This window comes from Protopterus annectens, chromosome 1.part2 (assembly GCF_019279795.1).
Source record: "Protopterus annectens isolate FY-2018-M chromosome 1.part2, PAN1.0, whole genome shotgun sequence".
Lineage (NCBI taxonomy): Eukaryota > Metazoa > Chordata > Ceratodontiformes > Protopteridae > Protopterus > Protopterus annectens.
The window spans coordinates 725,641,881-725,659,185 of NC_056727.1; the positions used below are offsets into that span (position 1 = coordinate 725,641,881).

Genomic DNA, 17,305 nt, shown 5'->3' on the forward strand with positions numbered 1-17,305 from the left:
GGTTGCCATTGTCGTCCCCTGTAAGAACCTCTGTATTGTCCTCTTCCTCGGCCACGCCTGTTTTTACCCCTTTGAAATCTTTTAGGATTAGGAAAGGACCAGTTTTTAGAAGGCCAATTCCTGCTGAATCTGGGTGGCTAAACCTGGAGGAAATCTTTGACCGTCTGAACTGATTTTGCTTTTTCCTCGATGGACTTTAACACATCTTTAGCATTAGCACCAAAAAGCTTGTTCTTTTCCAAGGGTGCTTCAAGAAGTTTTGCCTTAACATGATCTGGTAGAGGTTGTTCTTTTAACCATGCATGTCTACGAATGACCACCCCTGTCATAGCTGCCCTACATGAAGCTTCCAATGCATCATATCCACACTGCAGAAAGTGATTGCTGACTTGCTGAAAATTATGTACAGCTTCCTGCAAAGACTTCCTGTCTAAAGGTTCAGGAGAGGCCAATGTTTTCTGTAAATCATCTAACAGGTAATCCTGATATTGAAACATATGAAAGAGGCAATTCAGAGCTCTCATAGATAAAGTAGTGGAGGTGTAGACCTTTTTCCCCCATCTCTCTAATGACCTAGCTTCCCTGTTGGAAGGCAAAGGATTTTTGGAGGTGGATGCTGAAACCCCTTTAGGTCCCTGAGAAATAGTTTCTAAATCAACAGCATGGGCCCTAAAGAAATGAGAATGTGTTTCTGGGACCCTATAATATCTGTCTGGCTTGGCTGGAGCAGGAGGAAGAGTATCCGGGGTAACACTGGAGTCAGAGTATATGTCATCCAAAACATCAAGCACAGGAGGTATAGCCAGGGGCCTGTGTTGGGGCTTTTTAAGGAAGGTTCGAAGGCGCTTTCTGGAATCAGAATATTCCTGGCCTTGCCACTTAAAATGTTCCCTCATGGTATGCAGGAATTCCCCAAAAGAAATATCCTCAGGAGGGGAGGCCGAGGGGATGGAATCCTCTGCATCCGAGTCCTCATAGGTCTGGAAGAGCTCTTCCTGGCCATCGGAGTGAACAGAGTCCTCAGAATCTTCATCTGAAGGGATAGGGTCAGAGGGTTCAACCCGGGGCCTCTTATCAGAAGGAGGCTGGGATCCTCTCTCAGGATGGGCCTGTGAACCTCTAATCATGGAAATTAAGTCTGCGGCCATAGTCATGATTTGTGTTTCAGGAGTAGGCTGAGGTAAGGCTTTAGCAGAAAGGTGCTTGGTCTTGCTGGCTGCCTTAGCACGTGTGTAGGCCTTAATAGACATGGCCATAGGAGGCCTAGCAGCTCCACGTGCAGGAGTGACCTTATCTACAGCAATGGTCTCAGGCATTTCCTCGGTTTCAGTATCCGGAGGAAAATCTATAACTGGCGGTGTGGCCTCCTGTATCGGAGGTATCGGTAATGCGGTGTCTTGGGTTCGGAGCGGTGAAATAATCTCAGGGGGAACCGGAGCACTCGCGGTAGGTTTTGGCGTGGAGTCGGTGGAAGACGCGGGCCGAGGATGTCGGTCCCGGTCTTTTCGTTTCTTAGGAGTCTGCGATGTCAGAAGTTCCAACGGCATTGTATAAGCAAATTTATCGCCGAAAAAGTCTTCAGCGAACTCCGCCCGGCGCCTGAGAGTGCGCTTATTGAAGCGAGCACAGGCGACACAGGCCGAGACGTCGTGGTCTGGGCCAAGGCAAAGAAGACAGTAAGAGTGGAAATCCTTATGAGGTATTTGTTTACCACAAGACAGACAATTGTTAACTTTTTCAGTAATTTCTGACATCGGCTGAGGCAAGAAAAGATCCCCAACGGGGTACTTAGGTTTTTTGATGACTTCGGATTCGAAGAATACAGGAGCTGACCGACCGGCACTTGCGAACCGCTTCTGCTTCGGGCACCGCGCGGCAAGAAAGATTGAAGAAAATGGCGTCGGCTGATGCTTATATACTCCAGCCGCTCTGAAGTCGGAGAGAAATGCGACATCAGCCGACGTCGGACCCAGACTTTGGAATCCGGCCGACCGAGGGCTGCCTGAGGCAGGACAACCCATATGTTATGACTGCAGTTGCATTCTTGAAGGACATCAGGGGCCAAACTAGATTCCGAGAAAACATCATCAACAATGTCTAGTACAGGAGGAATAGCTAAAGGCCTATGCTGAGGCAGGAAAAGGAAATCCCTAAGCCTCTTCTTTGAATCAGAAAAATCCTGGCTTTCTCAGTGGAAATGCTCCCCTAGAGTATGTAAGGTTTCCCCAAAAGAAAAATCATCAGGAGGGGAAGCAGAGGGAATGGAGTCCTCTGAATCAGAATCTTCATAAGTAGATAAGGGCAAATCCAGATCATCAGAAGAATCAGAAAAAACAGAATCCTGATCAGAAGATTCATAATCAACTTCAGTCCTAGGCCTCTTAGAAGGGGGGGGGGGGTGGCTACCCCTGATTAGAGTTATTAGATCTTCAGCCATTCTTATCATTTGTTTTTTAGGCATAGAGGCCTGAGCATGTGGCCTGGGCATCAGTTTTTTAGGCATGGATTGAGATTTAGGTCTAAGTAAAGAAGGAGGCATCTGTTTAATATGCAAGTCCATAGGCCTGAATGCACTCTCAAAAGCCGGTGCCTGCACAGTGGCTCAGGACACATCCAAGGTAGAGACATCCGCTGGTTCCATAGCTGAAGCATCTCGAGCGATACTGGACTCCGAATGGGTCTCAGTAGAGGCCTGCAAATCAGAAGTAGTGGGTATCAGGGGCTGCGAAAGCACCTCACTCAGTACCGGTGAACTGGCGACTGGCTTAGGAGAAGCATCGTTGGCAGTTTTGGACCTCGGTGGCCTGTCTTTGTCTTTGTGTTTTTTTGGAATTCCGGTAGTCGGATGGCTAACCAATGACATTTCTGGATAATTAAACAGAGAACTGAAATATCTGGAGGCGAAAATATACCGACGACGGATAGTGTGCTGATTAAATAAAGCACAAAACCGACAGTAAGGTACGCCGTGGTCAGGGCCTAGGCAAATAATACAGTATGAATGAAAATCTTTATGAGGTATTTGCTTTCCACAAGTAATGCAATTATTAACTTTTACTGACACCAGTAAGGAGCAAGAAAAAGTTTCCCCAATGGGGTACTTAGCTTTAGTTGAAGACTTCGGTTCTGAAACTCGAAAACCAAAATTTCAGGAGTCGTCCGACCAGCACTTGTGAACTGCTTCTGCTTCAGGCACCGCACAGCAAGAAAGACTGATGTAATGGCGTCGGCTGCATGTTTTATACCCCTGACGACCTGACGTCATGGAAGAAGGGACAGCAACTGACGCAGGACCTAAGACTTTGTTAATCAGGCCGACTGAGGGCTACCTGCAAGCAGATAACCCAAATGTAATGACTGCAACAGTGAAACACGAAGAACATCAGAGTTTTTTTTTTCTAAATGAGTATAACTTTCAATATAAATTCTACTATAAAGTTTGTATAGTGTTGGAAGGCAAGTAACTGGTCTATAGTTTTTAGGATAGCTTGCAAGTTCACTGTTAAGAAGTACTGTTTTTCCTGTTGTTAATGAGGCTGATGTCCACAGAGGATGCACATATAGGTAATTCTTACTTGGGACTAAATCTTCGTGCAAAGATGTTAATACTTTTAGCCAAAAGTTAGGTACTATGCTTGGGCCCAGGGTTTTCCAATTAGTTTTTCATAAATTTTATTTCTATTTCTCTGGCTGTTACTTCATCCCATTTCATGTCTTCTACATTAGGACTTCCTTAGTGTTTCTTTTTATTTTTCTGTCCATTCAGCATCTTTATTATGTTCCACAGGGTCTTCATAAATATTTCTCCAAAAGTGTCCATTTCTTCTTTTTTGGTGGGGTTTCCATCCCTTTTCTGTTGTTTCCAAGTTCTCTATACATTTTTAGGTCAACACTGAATTACTTATTTTGTACTTTTCCTTTATATTCACCCATATATCTTAAGTTTTTTTACGTGTGCTAATGTTTTTAGTTTACTATTTGCAACAGTGTATAAAAGATCTCAGTCTGTTTAGACACAGCACATTGCTATGATCACATCTACCTTTCTAAGCATTTTTAATATGTTCCTCCTCCTATATTCTTCTAATGGTGATGTTTCTTGTCTTAAATGCGTTATAGTTTTTTTTCTGTTCTATGCTTTTATGGTGGCATTTTATTACTTCCCTTCCTTTCCCTAAATCTTCTGTTGTGACATATGCTCCGATTTTCGAGAGAAGATCTAACGTAGTTTGCAGAAGATCACGACAAATGAATGGCACCTACAAATGCGGTGCTTGTAAACAATGTCCCTTTATGATTAATGATTACCATATCTATTTAAGAGCACGCCACACCAATATAAAGCCCCATGGGCATTGCACTTGTGGTACAAAAGGGGTGGTTTACATTGGTTGCTGTATTACCTGCGGCGGTTTTTATATAGGTAAAACCGAACGGGAATTTAGAAAAAGAGTACATGAACATATTTATGAGATAGGGAAAAAGAAGGAAAGTAACGCATTTTTCAAGCATTCACTTGAATGCCCTGACTACAAGCTTGTTTTTATGGTGCTTGAACAGGTTAACCCCAATGTTAGAGGGGGAGACTGGGAATCTACCTTAGAATATAGGGAGTTAATCTGGCAGCTCAGACTTGATGCTGGCAAAGCCCCAGGACTTAATGGTATGCTTAGCATAGGTCCAGTGCTCAGGCTCAGAAGGGCTAGATTGTAAATAACTATATTTTCCCCTATGTAGGTAGCTGCCCTACCCATAGACTGTACAATTATTAGTATTCATGATGAAATACATGTGGCTGCAAATTATTGTCTCATTTTCAAGATCTGTGAACCTAAATTACATTATGTGTGAGGCAAATTTGTGTCATAAATGTAATAGTTTTAGAGTATATATTTTGGTTTTTTATATAAAAAAGTTTATTTTAGTTTGTACAAAGATATTATAGTGTTGTCAAGGTTTAAACCATGTACTATTTTATTCTATTTGTTTATATTTTAACCTGAAGCAGGTGTTATTAACCACTACCTGGGTAAAATTTGAACATGTGATCAACTAGCAAAGCTATTTAAACTGATCAGTCACTATTTGCATTTTATTTCTGACTTGATAAAGCCTGGAATGAACCAGGTGAAAGCGCTTGTCTCTATCTTTGTTTAAGAGCAGTTTCGTAGGTGTGAATAAAGATTCGTTTTACCATTTTTGCTATTGGAATTATTGTCTCTACTGGTGGATCTGGGACTTTGTTCTACAGTTGATTCATTTTCTTTTTGTGGTGTTCCTTTTTTTATATTGATTATTTTTACTTTCTCCTTTGCATAAATATTTCATACGTCTTCAGATACTTCCTGCTTCACTTGCTGCTCCTTAATCTGAGGACTCATTGTTCCATCATGCTGCAGTATTACTTGTAATGGATTTTCTGCAACAAATCCTTCACTTCACAGATAATCCATGACTTCATTTTCTATTTGCTTAACATCTACCTAACTAATTCTCTGTTGTACTTTTCCTCTGTTTTCTTATTTGTTGTATTATGAAACTTTCCATATGCAGATGCCTCTACCTGTACTTCTCTTCAAATGTTTTTCAAGCTGCTTTTATTTTCTGATTAGTATGGCTTTCTACTTTGCATAAATATTGCACCACATCAGATCTTTTTTTTTCCCATATCCATATTTCTTTTTATACCTTTCAAAAATCTCTGGGTTTTATTTATATTTTCGCACTTCTACTTCTTTTTTCAGGTGGACCAAAATTTCTTAGTTTATGTATGAAAGCTGATATCTCTTTTTGCCATTTTGAGTTGGTGGGATCAGACATCTGCAAAGAGTAGTGCTCGTGGGAGTCGAAGGAGGAGAAAAGGGTACTGTATAGCCATTGGATACGACTTAACTCACCAAGAAGGCCTGTTTGATGGCCGTCTATGCAACTGAGAGACCAGCAGGCCTCAAATACCTCCAGAGAAGTACAGTCAGGGAATACATCAGGAATGTTCCAAAAAAGCCACCAACTTGTTGGAATACACACAGCAAAACAACACTTTAATAAAAATAGTAAAAATATATAAAACATGTGAGTGCTTTCACAGAGTCCTCTCTGCTTCCTCAGACATACTACAGTAACTGCTGCTCTTGTTTAAATAATGACACATCTGTGTCAAATCCAATCAGTTGACAGTATCTTGAAATTAAAATTAAAAAGACATACACTACATAAACAATCAAATCATAAAAATAGTGGACTAAAAATGTATGTAAAAAACTGTAAAAGCTTGCTCTATAAAGTTAGATAGTGTTAAAACTGTAAAATATATGTATACATGTTAAAAGATGTGACTGAACATAATAATCAATGTTTCAAAGTCCTGTTCCTGAGAACAGGTTTCAGTGAAAAAGGGAGCCTGTGTTCCCTAGTTTTGTGGATCTCCACAACCTCTGGGTCGGCATCCACTGAAGAGCCACCTCTGCTTGTTAAAAGAAGGAGTCAAAGGGTTACTGCTGAGGTTTTGACAACCGCAGGGATCTGGACCCCTTTCAATTCCTGTTGAAGGATGTCTGAGTAGTCCCAATACAAACATTTATGTTAAAAATGTCTTCCCTTCTTACCCACACCACAGTACTTTGCCTTTCACCGCTGGTCCAAATAAAGAGTGGGCCATCGTAAGGAGTGTTGGTGAACAACATCTTAAAGTTATCCATAAAATTACAAAGGCGGCGCCAGGCAAGACACCTCCTAGTAATGCCTGTCCTCGCTTAACAGAAGATGTTAGGCCTCTTTGCCTAACATCAACACAGGAGTGGATATTTTTTAATTTACATACTAACTGTAAGGATAGAAAAAAGGTTATAAATTATAGGATCAGAACTGCCCATATACAAGGCCCATAAAAAGTTCAATACTTCTGGCTGCCAAAAAGCAATTACTGGAAAACGGAAATAAAAATCTAAAACTAAGTGAAGTACTGAACATTGCAAAAAATATAAAAGAACTGGAGGTGGGATCCTTAGAAAAAGGAACGAGCAAATTACATAGAAATAAATGGAATTTGACAGAACAATATATGCACAATAATGTTTAGGAGGAGGAGAAGTGGGGCATAGGGAAAGGCAGGAATTGAGCAATGTATGCACTTGTTGGAGTGAATAATTGTTAAAAAGAAAAACAGATGCAATGTACAATTAAACGAAATAATGAAAAATGCCTGTTTTTTTCTTTTACAAAGCACAGGTACACACACACAGTAGAAGTGAGAATTTAATAAAGCTGTTTAAAAAAGTGAAGAAAGGAGGGTTTACAGCAGCTATAAAATTAGACATGAAAAATATGGAGCAGTTAACTGCAGTCTGAAAGACATCTGTCCAGTTGTTGAGACAGCCAATGAGGTCTGAGGGCAGAGTTAACACAAAGCAACTATGGGAGTTTTTGTCAAGAAGAATGACACACTAAGCACTAGTAGAGCATCCACACTGGATCCGATGAGTGGTTCATTTCCCATCAGTCGGATCACACTGACTGGATGAAATAGGATACGATTAACAGCACAAGCCAATATGCGGCTAAAATTTCTCCAGCACAACTGCAGGACCAGTAGCACTGAGAAATGGCAAGAAGAACTGAAAAAAGAGAAGAATGATGGGATTTAGGATACATAAGGCAACTCTGTACTACCTTTGTTGATGCAACACCTCCACCAGTTGTCCAAAAGGCAAATAGTTACTACTTGGAAATATCTGGCGCGAAAGTGGATAAACCTCAATGTTACAACTCCTCAAAAAAAAAAAAAAAAGAGAGAGAGATCCTGGTAACAATGCTTTGTTAGCTACGAACAGAAATTCTTTTGGATCTCTCTCATATGATACAACACACAGTGGAAAGGATATCACAAACAAGACTATCAAACAATAAAGAGAATGAGACGTACAACAAAATGGAATGGCTTAATCTGTGGAAACAATAAGGATTATTCAACTAATTTCTTACCATTTGGTGCTTTGGCCTGAACAGTTCCTACAGGTTTCATGTTGGGCAGTGTCTGTGTTTTCAAAGGGCCATCAGAAAGCTGCAGCAATGACACTCCATCAGGAAATGCAGGCTTCACCAGAAGTTCAGATTTTGATGGAACTCGTGGTACAGTGGAGGACTGAATATATGGCCCCACTGCTGCTACTCGACTTGCAGCTGATATGATCTGGTGAGGTACATTCCCATCAGACAAAATCTAAGAAGAAGAAATGTTTGTGTAGTTAAGTAAAATCTCTTCACTGCAAACTAATAGGGAAAGAAAATGCAATTAGCACCACCAAATTACTTCTGAACATAACAGATATGACCTTACAGCAGCACTCGACCCATGAACTTTCCTTGTGTGCTTACTACTGGGGAATGCTTCTTTCCATTTCTCACTGTAGCTATTTTCTTTGCAGTTCCCATGGACAAGGGAGTGTATGGTCTCTCTTTAGGAACACAGTGACACATGCCTCACACCAGAAGAACAAGACTCATAAACAGGAAAGTTTGCCTAAACCAATAAATAAGTATATTTCTACAAATAAACAATGACGAGCACCATAACTATTCAAAGATGTACAAAATACAAACTTGTCTGACTTAACTCACTCGTTATTTTTCTTAGTACTTGTAACACTGCAAATACCACACATCCAGTACTGTGAAGTACTTCAGAAGCAGATGGCAATTAATAGATTTTTTTTTGCTCACTTTTCCCCTCCACTCTTCTGATCACCAGCACACTCTTGGGTCAAATGACCCCCTATGTCAACAACATCAAGGACAACAGTCAGCCAAGAAGGGCCTTCATAATGTAAGCAAATGCTCGATAATATAAGGGAAGGGAACATGCAACTGGCTGGCTGTGTGCATTATCTCTAACTTCCGCAAGAGATGTTGCCAGCAAGATGCCCTGCCCACAACCATGGATGATGGTTTTTACCAGATACATCCCACCCAAACCAGTGCATTCATCAAGTGCCTGCAACCTGCTCCCCTCCACACCCCAGGAGAGGTGAAGAGGCCATGTTCCTTCACTCCCCTCTCTGCCTGGCTCCTCCAGTGCTGGGACTGCTAATCAAATCCCATCCACCTGAGTCAGAGATGGGTTGTCATCATTCGGGATCGCACAGCTATGCTATGGCAGTTGGAAATCAGTACTGTTTAACTTAAAATCTCACTAGTAATAATCTACAGCACTCAAATGTACAATTAAAGTCCTAAAAAGAGAGTCCCAATCCTTTTGAAAAGGCCATAGCCTGACATCATGACCATGTTAAATGAGCCAGGTACCTAGAAAAAACACCTTCCCTTCCAAGAGAAGAACTTCAAAGCAACTGAACCAGCAGGCTTGAACAGTAGAAAGACAAGCCTGTAAATCATAAAATTTGAGCACCAAGAAATGAAGGACTCTTCAAAGGAGAATGAAGATGTTGAACATCTTTACAGTACAACTTGACCAGACTGTTTTGAGCCACAGTTTGGCCCTCCAAAAGATAATGACTGAAATAACCAAGATTCAAATGAAACAGCAGTTTGACTCAAGTCAGAAACACCTGCATGCTGACTGAATGGGGTGGCAAAGAATACCTTTCCTCCTATACAGACAGCTGCTTCCTCTTGGCAAAGTACATCTGCCAGGAAGAAGGCTTCTAATCAAACACTTCCAGCACCCTTTCTGAAATATCACACATAATCAGTAAAGCTATATAAACAGCCACATCCTAAGTAAAGACCATTATAGCCCCAGCTAGTAGTGGGAAATTTTGTCATTTACAGGGAAGGTTGTCTACACTGTCAGGGATCTGAGGGAATGAAAAGTACAGTTTTGTACCTACCATAAATGTAGATGTTCGAGTGCTAATACAGCTGCAGTCTTAACAGATGGGTTCTCCTGCCGTCAGGCGGGTCCTCGGTCGGCTGAATTCCAAAGTCTAGGTCTGGCGTCGGTTGTCGTCGCTTCTTCACTGACGTCAGTGCGACAGGGGTATAAAAGAACCAGCCAACGCCATTTTCTTCAGTCTTTCTTGCCCCAGATGTCAGGTGCCCCCAGAAGGAAGGCAATACATAAAATGTAATAATGCAATGCGATATAATAAAAAAACAGTAGTTGCAAGCAAATACACCATAAAAGAATACCCCTAGAGGGGAAGGTGGGAGGGAAACCTGGACTGCAGCTGTATTAGCACTCGAACATCTACATTTATGGTAGGTACAAAACTGTACTATGTTCATCGTGCATACAGCTGCAGTCATAACAGATGGGTAGAATCCCAAAGCTAAGAAAGGGGTGGTAGGCACTAGGCGGAGCTAGGAGGAGCCAAAATGCCCTGCAAGACTGCAGTGGCAAAGCCTGCTCTAGACTTGGAGTATAATGGAAGGTTGTAGTGCTTAGAGAAGGTATGCACAGAACTCCAAGTGGCTGCTTCTAAAATATCCTTGGTAGGAACTCCTCTGAGGAAGGCTGCAGAGGTGGCTGTGGCCCTGGTGGAATGAGTTCTAATGCCTGTAGGTACAGTTTTGCCATGAAAGGAATAGCAAAAGCGTATGCAGTGGGCTATCCATTTTGAGATTGTCTGTTTGGATATTGACTTTCCTTGAGCTCCTACCGCATAGGCCACAAAAGCTGTTCTGATTTTCTGAAAGGCTTTGTTCTGTCCAAATAATAACGCAGTTGTCTGTGGATATCCAAGGAATGCAGTAATCTCTCCCCTTTGTTTTGAGGATTAGGATAAAAAGTAGGTAAATGTATGGCCTGATTTAAAGCTACCCTGGATACCACTTTAGGCATAAAGGACGGGTTGGTACGTAATGAAACTCTGTCCTGATGGAAGATGATGAAAGGCTGGACAGCCATAAGAGCCTGTAGTTCTGAAACTCTACGAGCTGAAGTGATAGCCAGAAGGAAAGCTGTTTTCCAGGACAAATATTGTAAATCTGATGAGGCAGCTGGTTCAAAAGGGCGCAAAGTCAGTTTTTCCAGAATGAAATTAAGATCCCAAGCAGGTATTGGTTGTTTTCTTGGAGGTCTTAAATTCTTAGCCCTCTGAGGAACTGTCTTAATAGAGGGTGAGAGAATAAAGGTGGATCAGTGTTGTATTCTGCAGAAATGGCTGAGGCATGGATTTTGATGGAGGAGAACGAAAGTCCACTGCTTAGCAGTTCGGCCAAATATTGTAGTATATGAGGTAAATTCAGTTTTCCAGGGCACTGGCCCTTTCTCATTCCAAACACAAAAACGTTTCCATTTTGCAGAGTAAGCTTTTCTAGTTGATGGCCTTCTGGCCTCCAAAATGACATCCTGCACCTCCTTGGAGAGCAGGGCCTGCTGTGATGCTAAGGAATCTTCCATGCGGCTAGATTGAGTGTCTTCAGCTGACTGTGAAGAGTTTTGAAGCTGTGCTGAGTCAGAAGAAGAGGCATTAGAGGCAGGGTCCATGGTGGCGAATCGTCAGGCTCCTTAGTAGTGGGTACCAGTGTTGCCTTGGCCAGTCCGGAGCAATGAGGATCATCTTTGGTCTGTCTGCTCTGGTCTTCAATAGGACTTTGGGCAGCAGAGGAAGAGGTGGGAAGGCATAAACTGTCATTGATGTCCAACTGAAAGAGAGAGCGTCCACTCTCCAGGCCTTTGGATGGAAGATCCTTGAGCAGAATTTTGTCAATTGATGATTTTGTGGGAGGCAAAGAGATCTATGTCTGGCCTTCCCCATTCTTGGATTATTTCTGTAAAAACTTTTGGATGCAACTTCCATTCGTGTGGATCTGTCATATTCCTGCTTAGGTTGTCTGCCAGCGTGTTTTCCTTGCCTGGCAAGTACTGTGCTTGTAGCTCCATTTGTAAGTCCATGGCCATGTTCCAAAGTGACATGGCCAGTCTGCATAAGGGATACGAATGTGTTCCTCCCTGCTTGTTTATGTACCACATAACTGTGGTGTTGTCTGTTCTTATCAATAGCTGACCTGGTTGTAGAAGGTCCTTGAAGGCTGTAATAGCATTTATCACTGCTAGCATTTCTTTTTGATTGATGTGAAGGTGCTTTTCTTTTTGGGACCATTTGCCCTGAATGCACCGGTCTGTCATGTGCGTCCCCCAGGCGTAGTCCAAGGCGTCTGTTGTGATGACGATTTGCTTGAGGCTTGCTGAATGGAAGAACTGTGTTTGTTTGGCATGCTTGAGCCCGCCACAGAAATTCCTTTTGCAGACATGGAATTAGTGGTATCATTGTTTCCAAACTGTGGCTGTGTTGAGACCATATGTTTTTTAGGTACCATTGTAGTTTTCTCATATGCAGCTTTGCACAAGGGATTAGTAAGATGCAAGATGCCATGAATCCCAGAGCCTGCAGGATTTTCCTTGCAGTCAGCCTGGTGCAATTTGCCAGTGTTCTGAAATATTGAATTAGTTGCCCCTGCTTCTCTGGCGTGAGGTAGGCCCATCTGGGTGTTTGTGTCCAAATTGGCACCCAGGAAAATTATCTTCCGAGAGGGTATTAGCATTGATTTCTCTTTGTTGACTGTGTATCCTAGAGAGTTTAATAACATTATTACATAAGCCAGATGTTTCAGAAGACTGTGCTTGCTGTCCGCTTGGATCAGGCAGTCATCCAAATAAGGGTATATTTGTATCCCTTGAAGTCTGCAGTAGGCAATTACGGATGCCAGGCATTTCATGAATACTCTGGGCGCAGTAGATAAACCAAAGGGCAATGCAGAGAATTGATAATGTATTGAACCTGCAAGAAATCTGAGGTATCTTCTGCAATTTTGTCTGATTGGAACATGCAGGTATGCCTCCTTGAGGTCCAATGTTACCAGCCAAGACTCCTTGCCCAGCATGGGAAGAAGTTGCTGTAGAGTGAGCATCTTGAATTTTGGTACGAGTAGGAATGTGTTTAGGATGGAAAGATCCAAAATAGGTCTCCAGTCTTTGCCCTTCCTTGGCACCAGAAATAGCCTGGAATAAAAATCTTGACCTTGTTCGTGTGTAGGTACCTCTTGAATAGCTTTCATGTTTATAAGATCTGAAATTTGCTTTTGTGCCTCTGCCCTTTGATTGTGTGGCAGGTTTGGCATGCCTTTCATTTTTGGAAGGGTATGAAAATGGAATTTGTAGCCTCTGTTTATAATGTTCAGGATCCATTTGTCCTTTGTGACAATATGCCAATTTTTCTGAGAATAGTGCCAGCTTTCCTCCTAAGGGTGCTGCCATTTGAGACCTGGTTGGCATGCAAAGGGGAAAGTCATTGGTTTTGCTTTCTGAAAAATTGCGAGTTGTCCTCACCACCTCTTTGTGTAGGAGCTTGCCATTGTCTGCCTCTGTACGAGCCTTGTGTTTGTCCTCGGGCGCCTGTATCTGGCTCTTTGGGGTCTGTCTGTGGCAGGAAAGGACCAGTTTTTGGAAGGCCAATTTCTACTAAAACGTGGGGGTTGAACCTGCATAAATTCTTTCACAGTTTGCATTGATTTAGCCTTTTCCTCCATTTTCCGTAATACTTCCTCAGCATTTGCCCCAAATAGTACATCCTTTTGAAGAGTAGCGTCTAGTAATTTAGCTTTGACATGATCAGGCAAGGCTTGTTCCTTGAGCCAAGCATGCCTACGTATGACTGAGCCTGTAACAGCAGCTCTACATGAGGCCTCTAGAGCATCAAAACCACATTGTAAGGTATGGTTACCCACTTGTTCTGCACTATGCATCAAATCCTGCAACTCCATGTCTGGTTGTTCAGGTTGTGACATTTTACTTTTCAATTGAGATAACAGAAACTGTTGGTATTTTAGCATATGAAACTGACAGTTTAAGGCCCTCATGGGTAGCCGAGGTATATACCTTTTTTTCCCACCTTTCTAAGGATCTGGAATCTCTCTCGGAAGGCAATGGCTTTTTGGCAATGGAGGCCTTAACTCCCTTGGGCCCCTGTGAGATGGTTTCTAGGTCAGCAGCATGGCCTTTGTATAGAAATTGGTGTGAGTCAGGAACCCTGTAGTACCTGTCAGGCTTAACTGGAGCTGGGGGGAGAGAGTCCGGGTTAAGGCAGGCCTCCGAGTAAACATCATCTAGGATGTCCAGGACAGGAGGTATAGCCAGAGGCCTGTGCTGGGGTAGCAAAAGAAATTCCCTGAGCCTTTTAATGGAATCTGAATAATCCTGGCCTTCCCAGTGGAAGTGTTCCCTTAAGGTATGCAGAGTTTCACCAAATGAGTAATTAAATCCTCAGCCATTTTAAGCCTCTGTTTCTTAGGCATGGGGCCTGGAGATGGGCCCTGTGTAGCCGGTCTCTTAGGGTGCATGGCAGCTTTAGACTTGGTGAAAGCCTTGATGGAGAAAGAAGAGGAAGGTCTGAAGACACCTTGAGTGGAGGTGGACCTGTCCACATTCTGTGTTTCAATGCCAAGCGTGGCTTCGGTATCTGTAGTCAGGGTGTGGGCCGAGGAGCCTGCGACCTCGGGTACAGGAGACACCGCCAAAGAAGTGTCGTCGGTAATCAGGGGCTGTGTAGGCTCCACGCTGAGAACCAGACCACGTGTAGTCGGCTTTGGCGTGGTGTCGGTAGAGGCCGCGGACCTCGAGTGTCGGTCCTTGTCTTTGCGTTTTTTAGACAAAACCAGAGTCGGAGTATCCGACGACATAGTATAGTTAAATGCTTTCCCAAAATAATGCTGGGCGAACTCCGCCCGACGCTTAATAGTGCGTTTGTTGAATGTAGCACAAAAGCGACAGACCGAGACGTTGTGGTCTGGGCCTAAACAAGGTATACAGAGGGAATGGAAATCCTTATGCGGTATTTGCTTCCCACAAGAAATAAAATTATTAACTTTGTCTGACATCGGTCTGAGGCAAGAAAAAGTTTCAACGGGTACTTAGCTTTTAAGAAGACTTCGGTTCCAAATTTTTTGTAATCTCAGGAGCTGGCCGACCGGCACTTGCGAACTGCTTCTGCTTCGGGCACCGCGCGGCAAAAAAGACTGAAGAAAATGGTGTCGGCTGGTTCTTTTATACCCCTGTCGCACTGACGTCAGGGAAGAAGCGACGACAACCGACGCCGGACCTACACTTTGGAATTCGGACGACCGAGGACCCACCTGACGGCAGGAGAACCCATCTGTTATGACTGCAGCTGTATGCACGATGAACATCCATAGTCTTCACCACCGCTAAAGGGACAGAAAAACAATCTTTGCCCTTCCCTTGTCAAACTCTGCAATAAACAGTGGAATGAGAAGGAATGGACGAAAGCAGTACATAAAATTTTCCTGCTAGTAGATGATGAACACGCTCACTTCTAACTCTCTTTTTGTTCTGCACTGCCAAGAAGAATAGGGGAAAGACATTGCTACATCGAAAAGTAAATAGATCAACCTACAGTATACTACACTAGCAGGTCACTGAATACGGAACCACCAAAATCCTCATATCCAGAAAGAGGACAGAAAAAGCATCTCAGAGAACTGGCCAGCACATTAACATTTGTTAGGGGTGTCAAAGCTAAATAAATACTGCATCTGCATATGGTTCTCTGCTATGCTCGCATCAACTCTGATTACAATGGTGCACAAGCATGCAATACCACCACACTTACTCAGGCACCACAGGATGGACTGGTTGTAGAACCAGACCTAAACAGGTCATGGATTCTACATCCCTTTCAACATTTTCATAATACAGATGAAAGAATGTAACTCTAAATGGTTCATTTACTGCCCACATTTGCTGCAGGACCTACTTCATTTGAACCATGAAGAAAGTACAGTTGTGTACAATTACCATAAATGTAGATGTTAGAGTGTATTCACTGTTGCAGACATTACACTTGGGTTATCCTGCTGGCAGGCTACCCTCAGTCGGCCTGAATTCCAAAGTCTAGGTCCGGCGTCGGCTGCTGTCGCCTCTTCCCTGACGTCTGTGGGCCAGGGGTAAAAAAGATGCAGCCGACGCCATTTTCTTCAGTTTTTCTTGCCCGAGATGTCAGGTGCCCCCCAAAAGGGTAGGCTAAAAATATGCCAATAAAACATGCATGCACCAAAATATATATAATACCTTCATCTATAAGCAAATACACCACATAGGTTGTATAGGTTAGAGAAGAGCAGATAAACTGCAGCAAAGATATGGGGATGGTGGGTGGGTAACCTGGACTGCAACAGTGAATACACTCGAACATCTACATTTATGGTAAGTGTACACAACTGTACTATGTTCTTCGTGTTTCACTGTTGCAGTCATTACACTTGGGTTGAATCCCAAAGCTAAGGTTGGGAGGCTGGAGCTAAATAGCATTAGGAGCTGCTATGAGGCCCTGCAGAACTGCAGTGGCAAAGCCTGCCCTGGATTTAGAGTGGAGTGGTAAATGATAGTGCTTTGTAAAGGTGTGCACTGAACTCCAGGTAGCAGCCTCTAAAATGTCTTTGGTTGGTACTCCCCTGAGGAAGGCTGCTAAAGTGGCTGCTGCTCTGGTTTAATGTGGCCTAACGCCCTTAGGCAATGACTTGCCATGTTGTGAATAGCAGAAACAAATGCAGTGGCCTATCCACTTTGAAATAGTCTGCTTTGAGATAGCCTTTCCTTGTGATCCTGCAGCATATGCCACTAGTAGTTGCTCTGTCTTTCTGAAAGCTTTGGTTCTGTTCAAGTAGAAGCGTAGCTGTCTGTGTATGTCCAAAGAGTGCAGAATTCTCTCCCCCTTATTCTGTGGGTTTGGATAAAAAGTAGGCAGATGAATAGTTTGGTTAAGGGCCACACTGGACACTATCTTAGGCATAAATGTCAGGTTTGTCCTCAGAGAAACCCTGTCTGGATAAAAAAATTATAAAAGGTTCCACAGCCATGAGTGTCTAGCTCTGAGACTCGTCTTGCAGAGGTTATTGCTAGGAGCAGAGCTGTTTTCCAAGATAAAAACTTTCTATCAGCTGCAGCGGCTGGCTCAAAAGGAGGCAGGGTGAGTTTTTTCCAAAACATAATTGTGGTCCCATGCAGGTATTGGTGATCTCCTTGGAGGCCTTAAGTTTTTGGCTCCTCTGAGGTACTGTCTTAATTAAAGGATGAGAAAAGATTGGTGGCTCTGTATTGTAATGAGCTGAAATGGCAGAGGCATGAATTTTAATTGATGAAAAGGATAGGCCTTTGTCCAGCATCTCAGTTAAGTATTGCATAATCTGAGGAATATCTGGTACAGCTGTGTCAATTCCTTGTGCCTGGTTCTAAGCACAGAATCTCTTCCATTTTCCAGAGTAAGATTTTCTGGTACTAGGCCTTCTGGCCTCCAAAATGACATCCATTACAGCTTTAGTGAGAGGTGCG

The 17,305-nt window shown here is 42.9% G+C and overlaps 1 protein-coding gene across 1 annotated transcript in view; it reads right to left on the reverse strand.

Annotated features, from left to right (window-relative positions):
• Positions 1 to 17,305, reverse strand: part of TP53BP2 (tumor protein p53 binding protein 2) — a gene marked incomplete in the record, with an annotated part of 1,836,298 nt that overhangs the window by 1,079,262 nt on the left and 739,731 nt on the right. Inside the window, 1 exon segment of the mRNA XM_044060198.1 lies at positions 7,981 to 8,218. Coding sequence (XP_043916133.1) covers positions 7,981 to 8,218 — 238 coding nt within the window.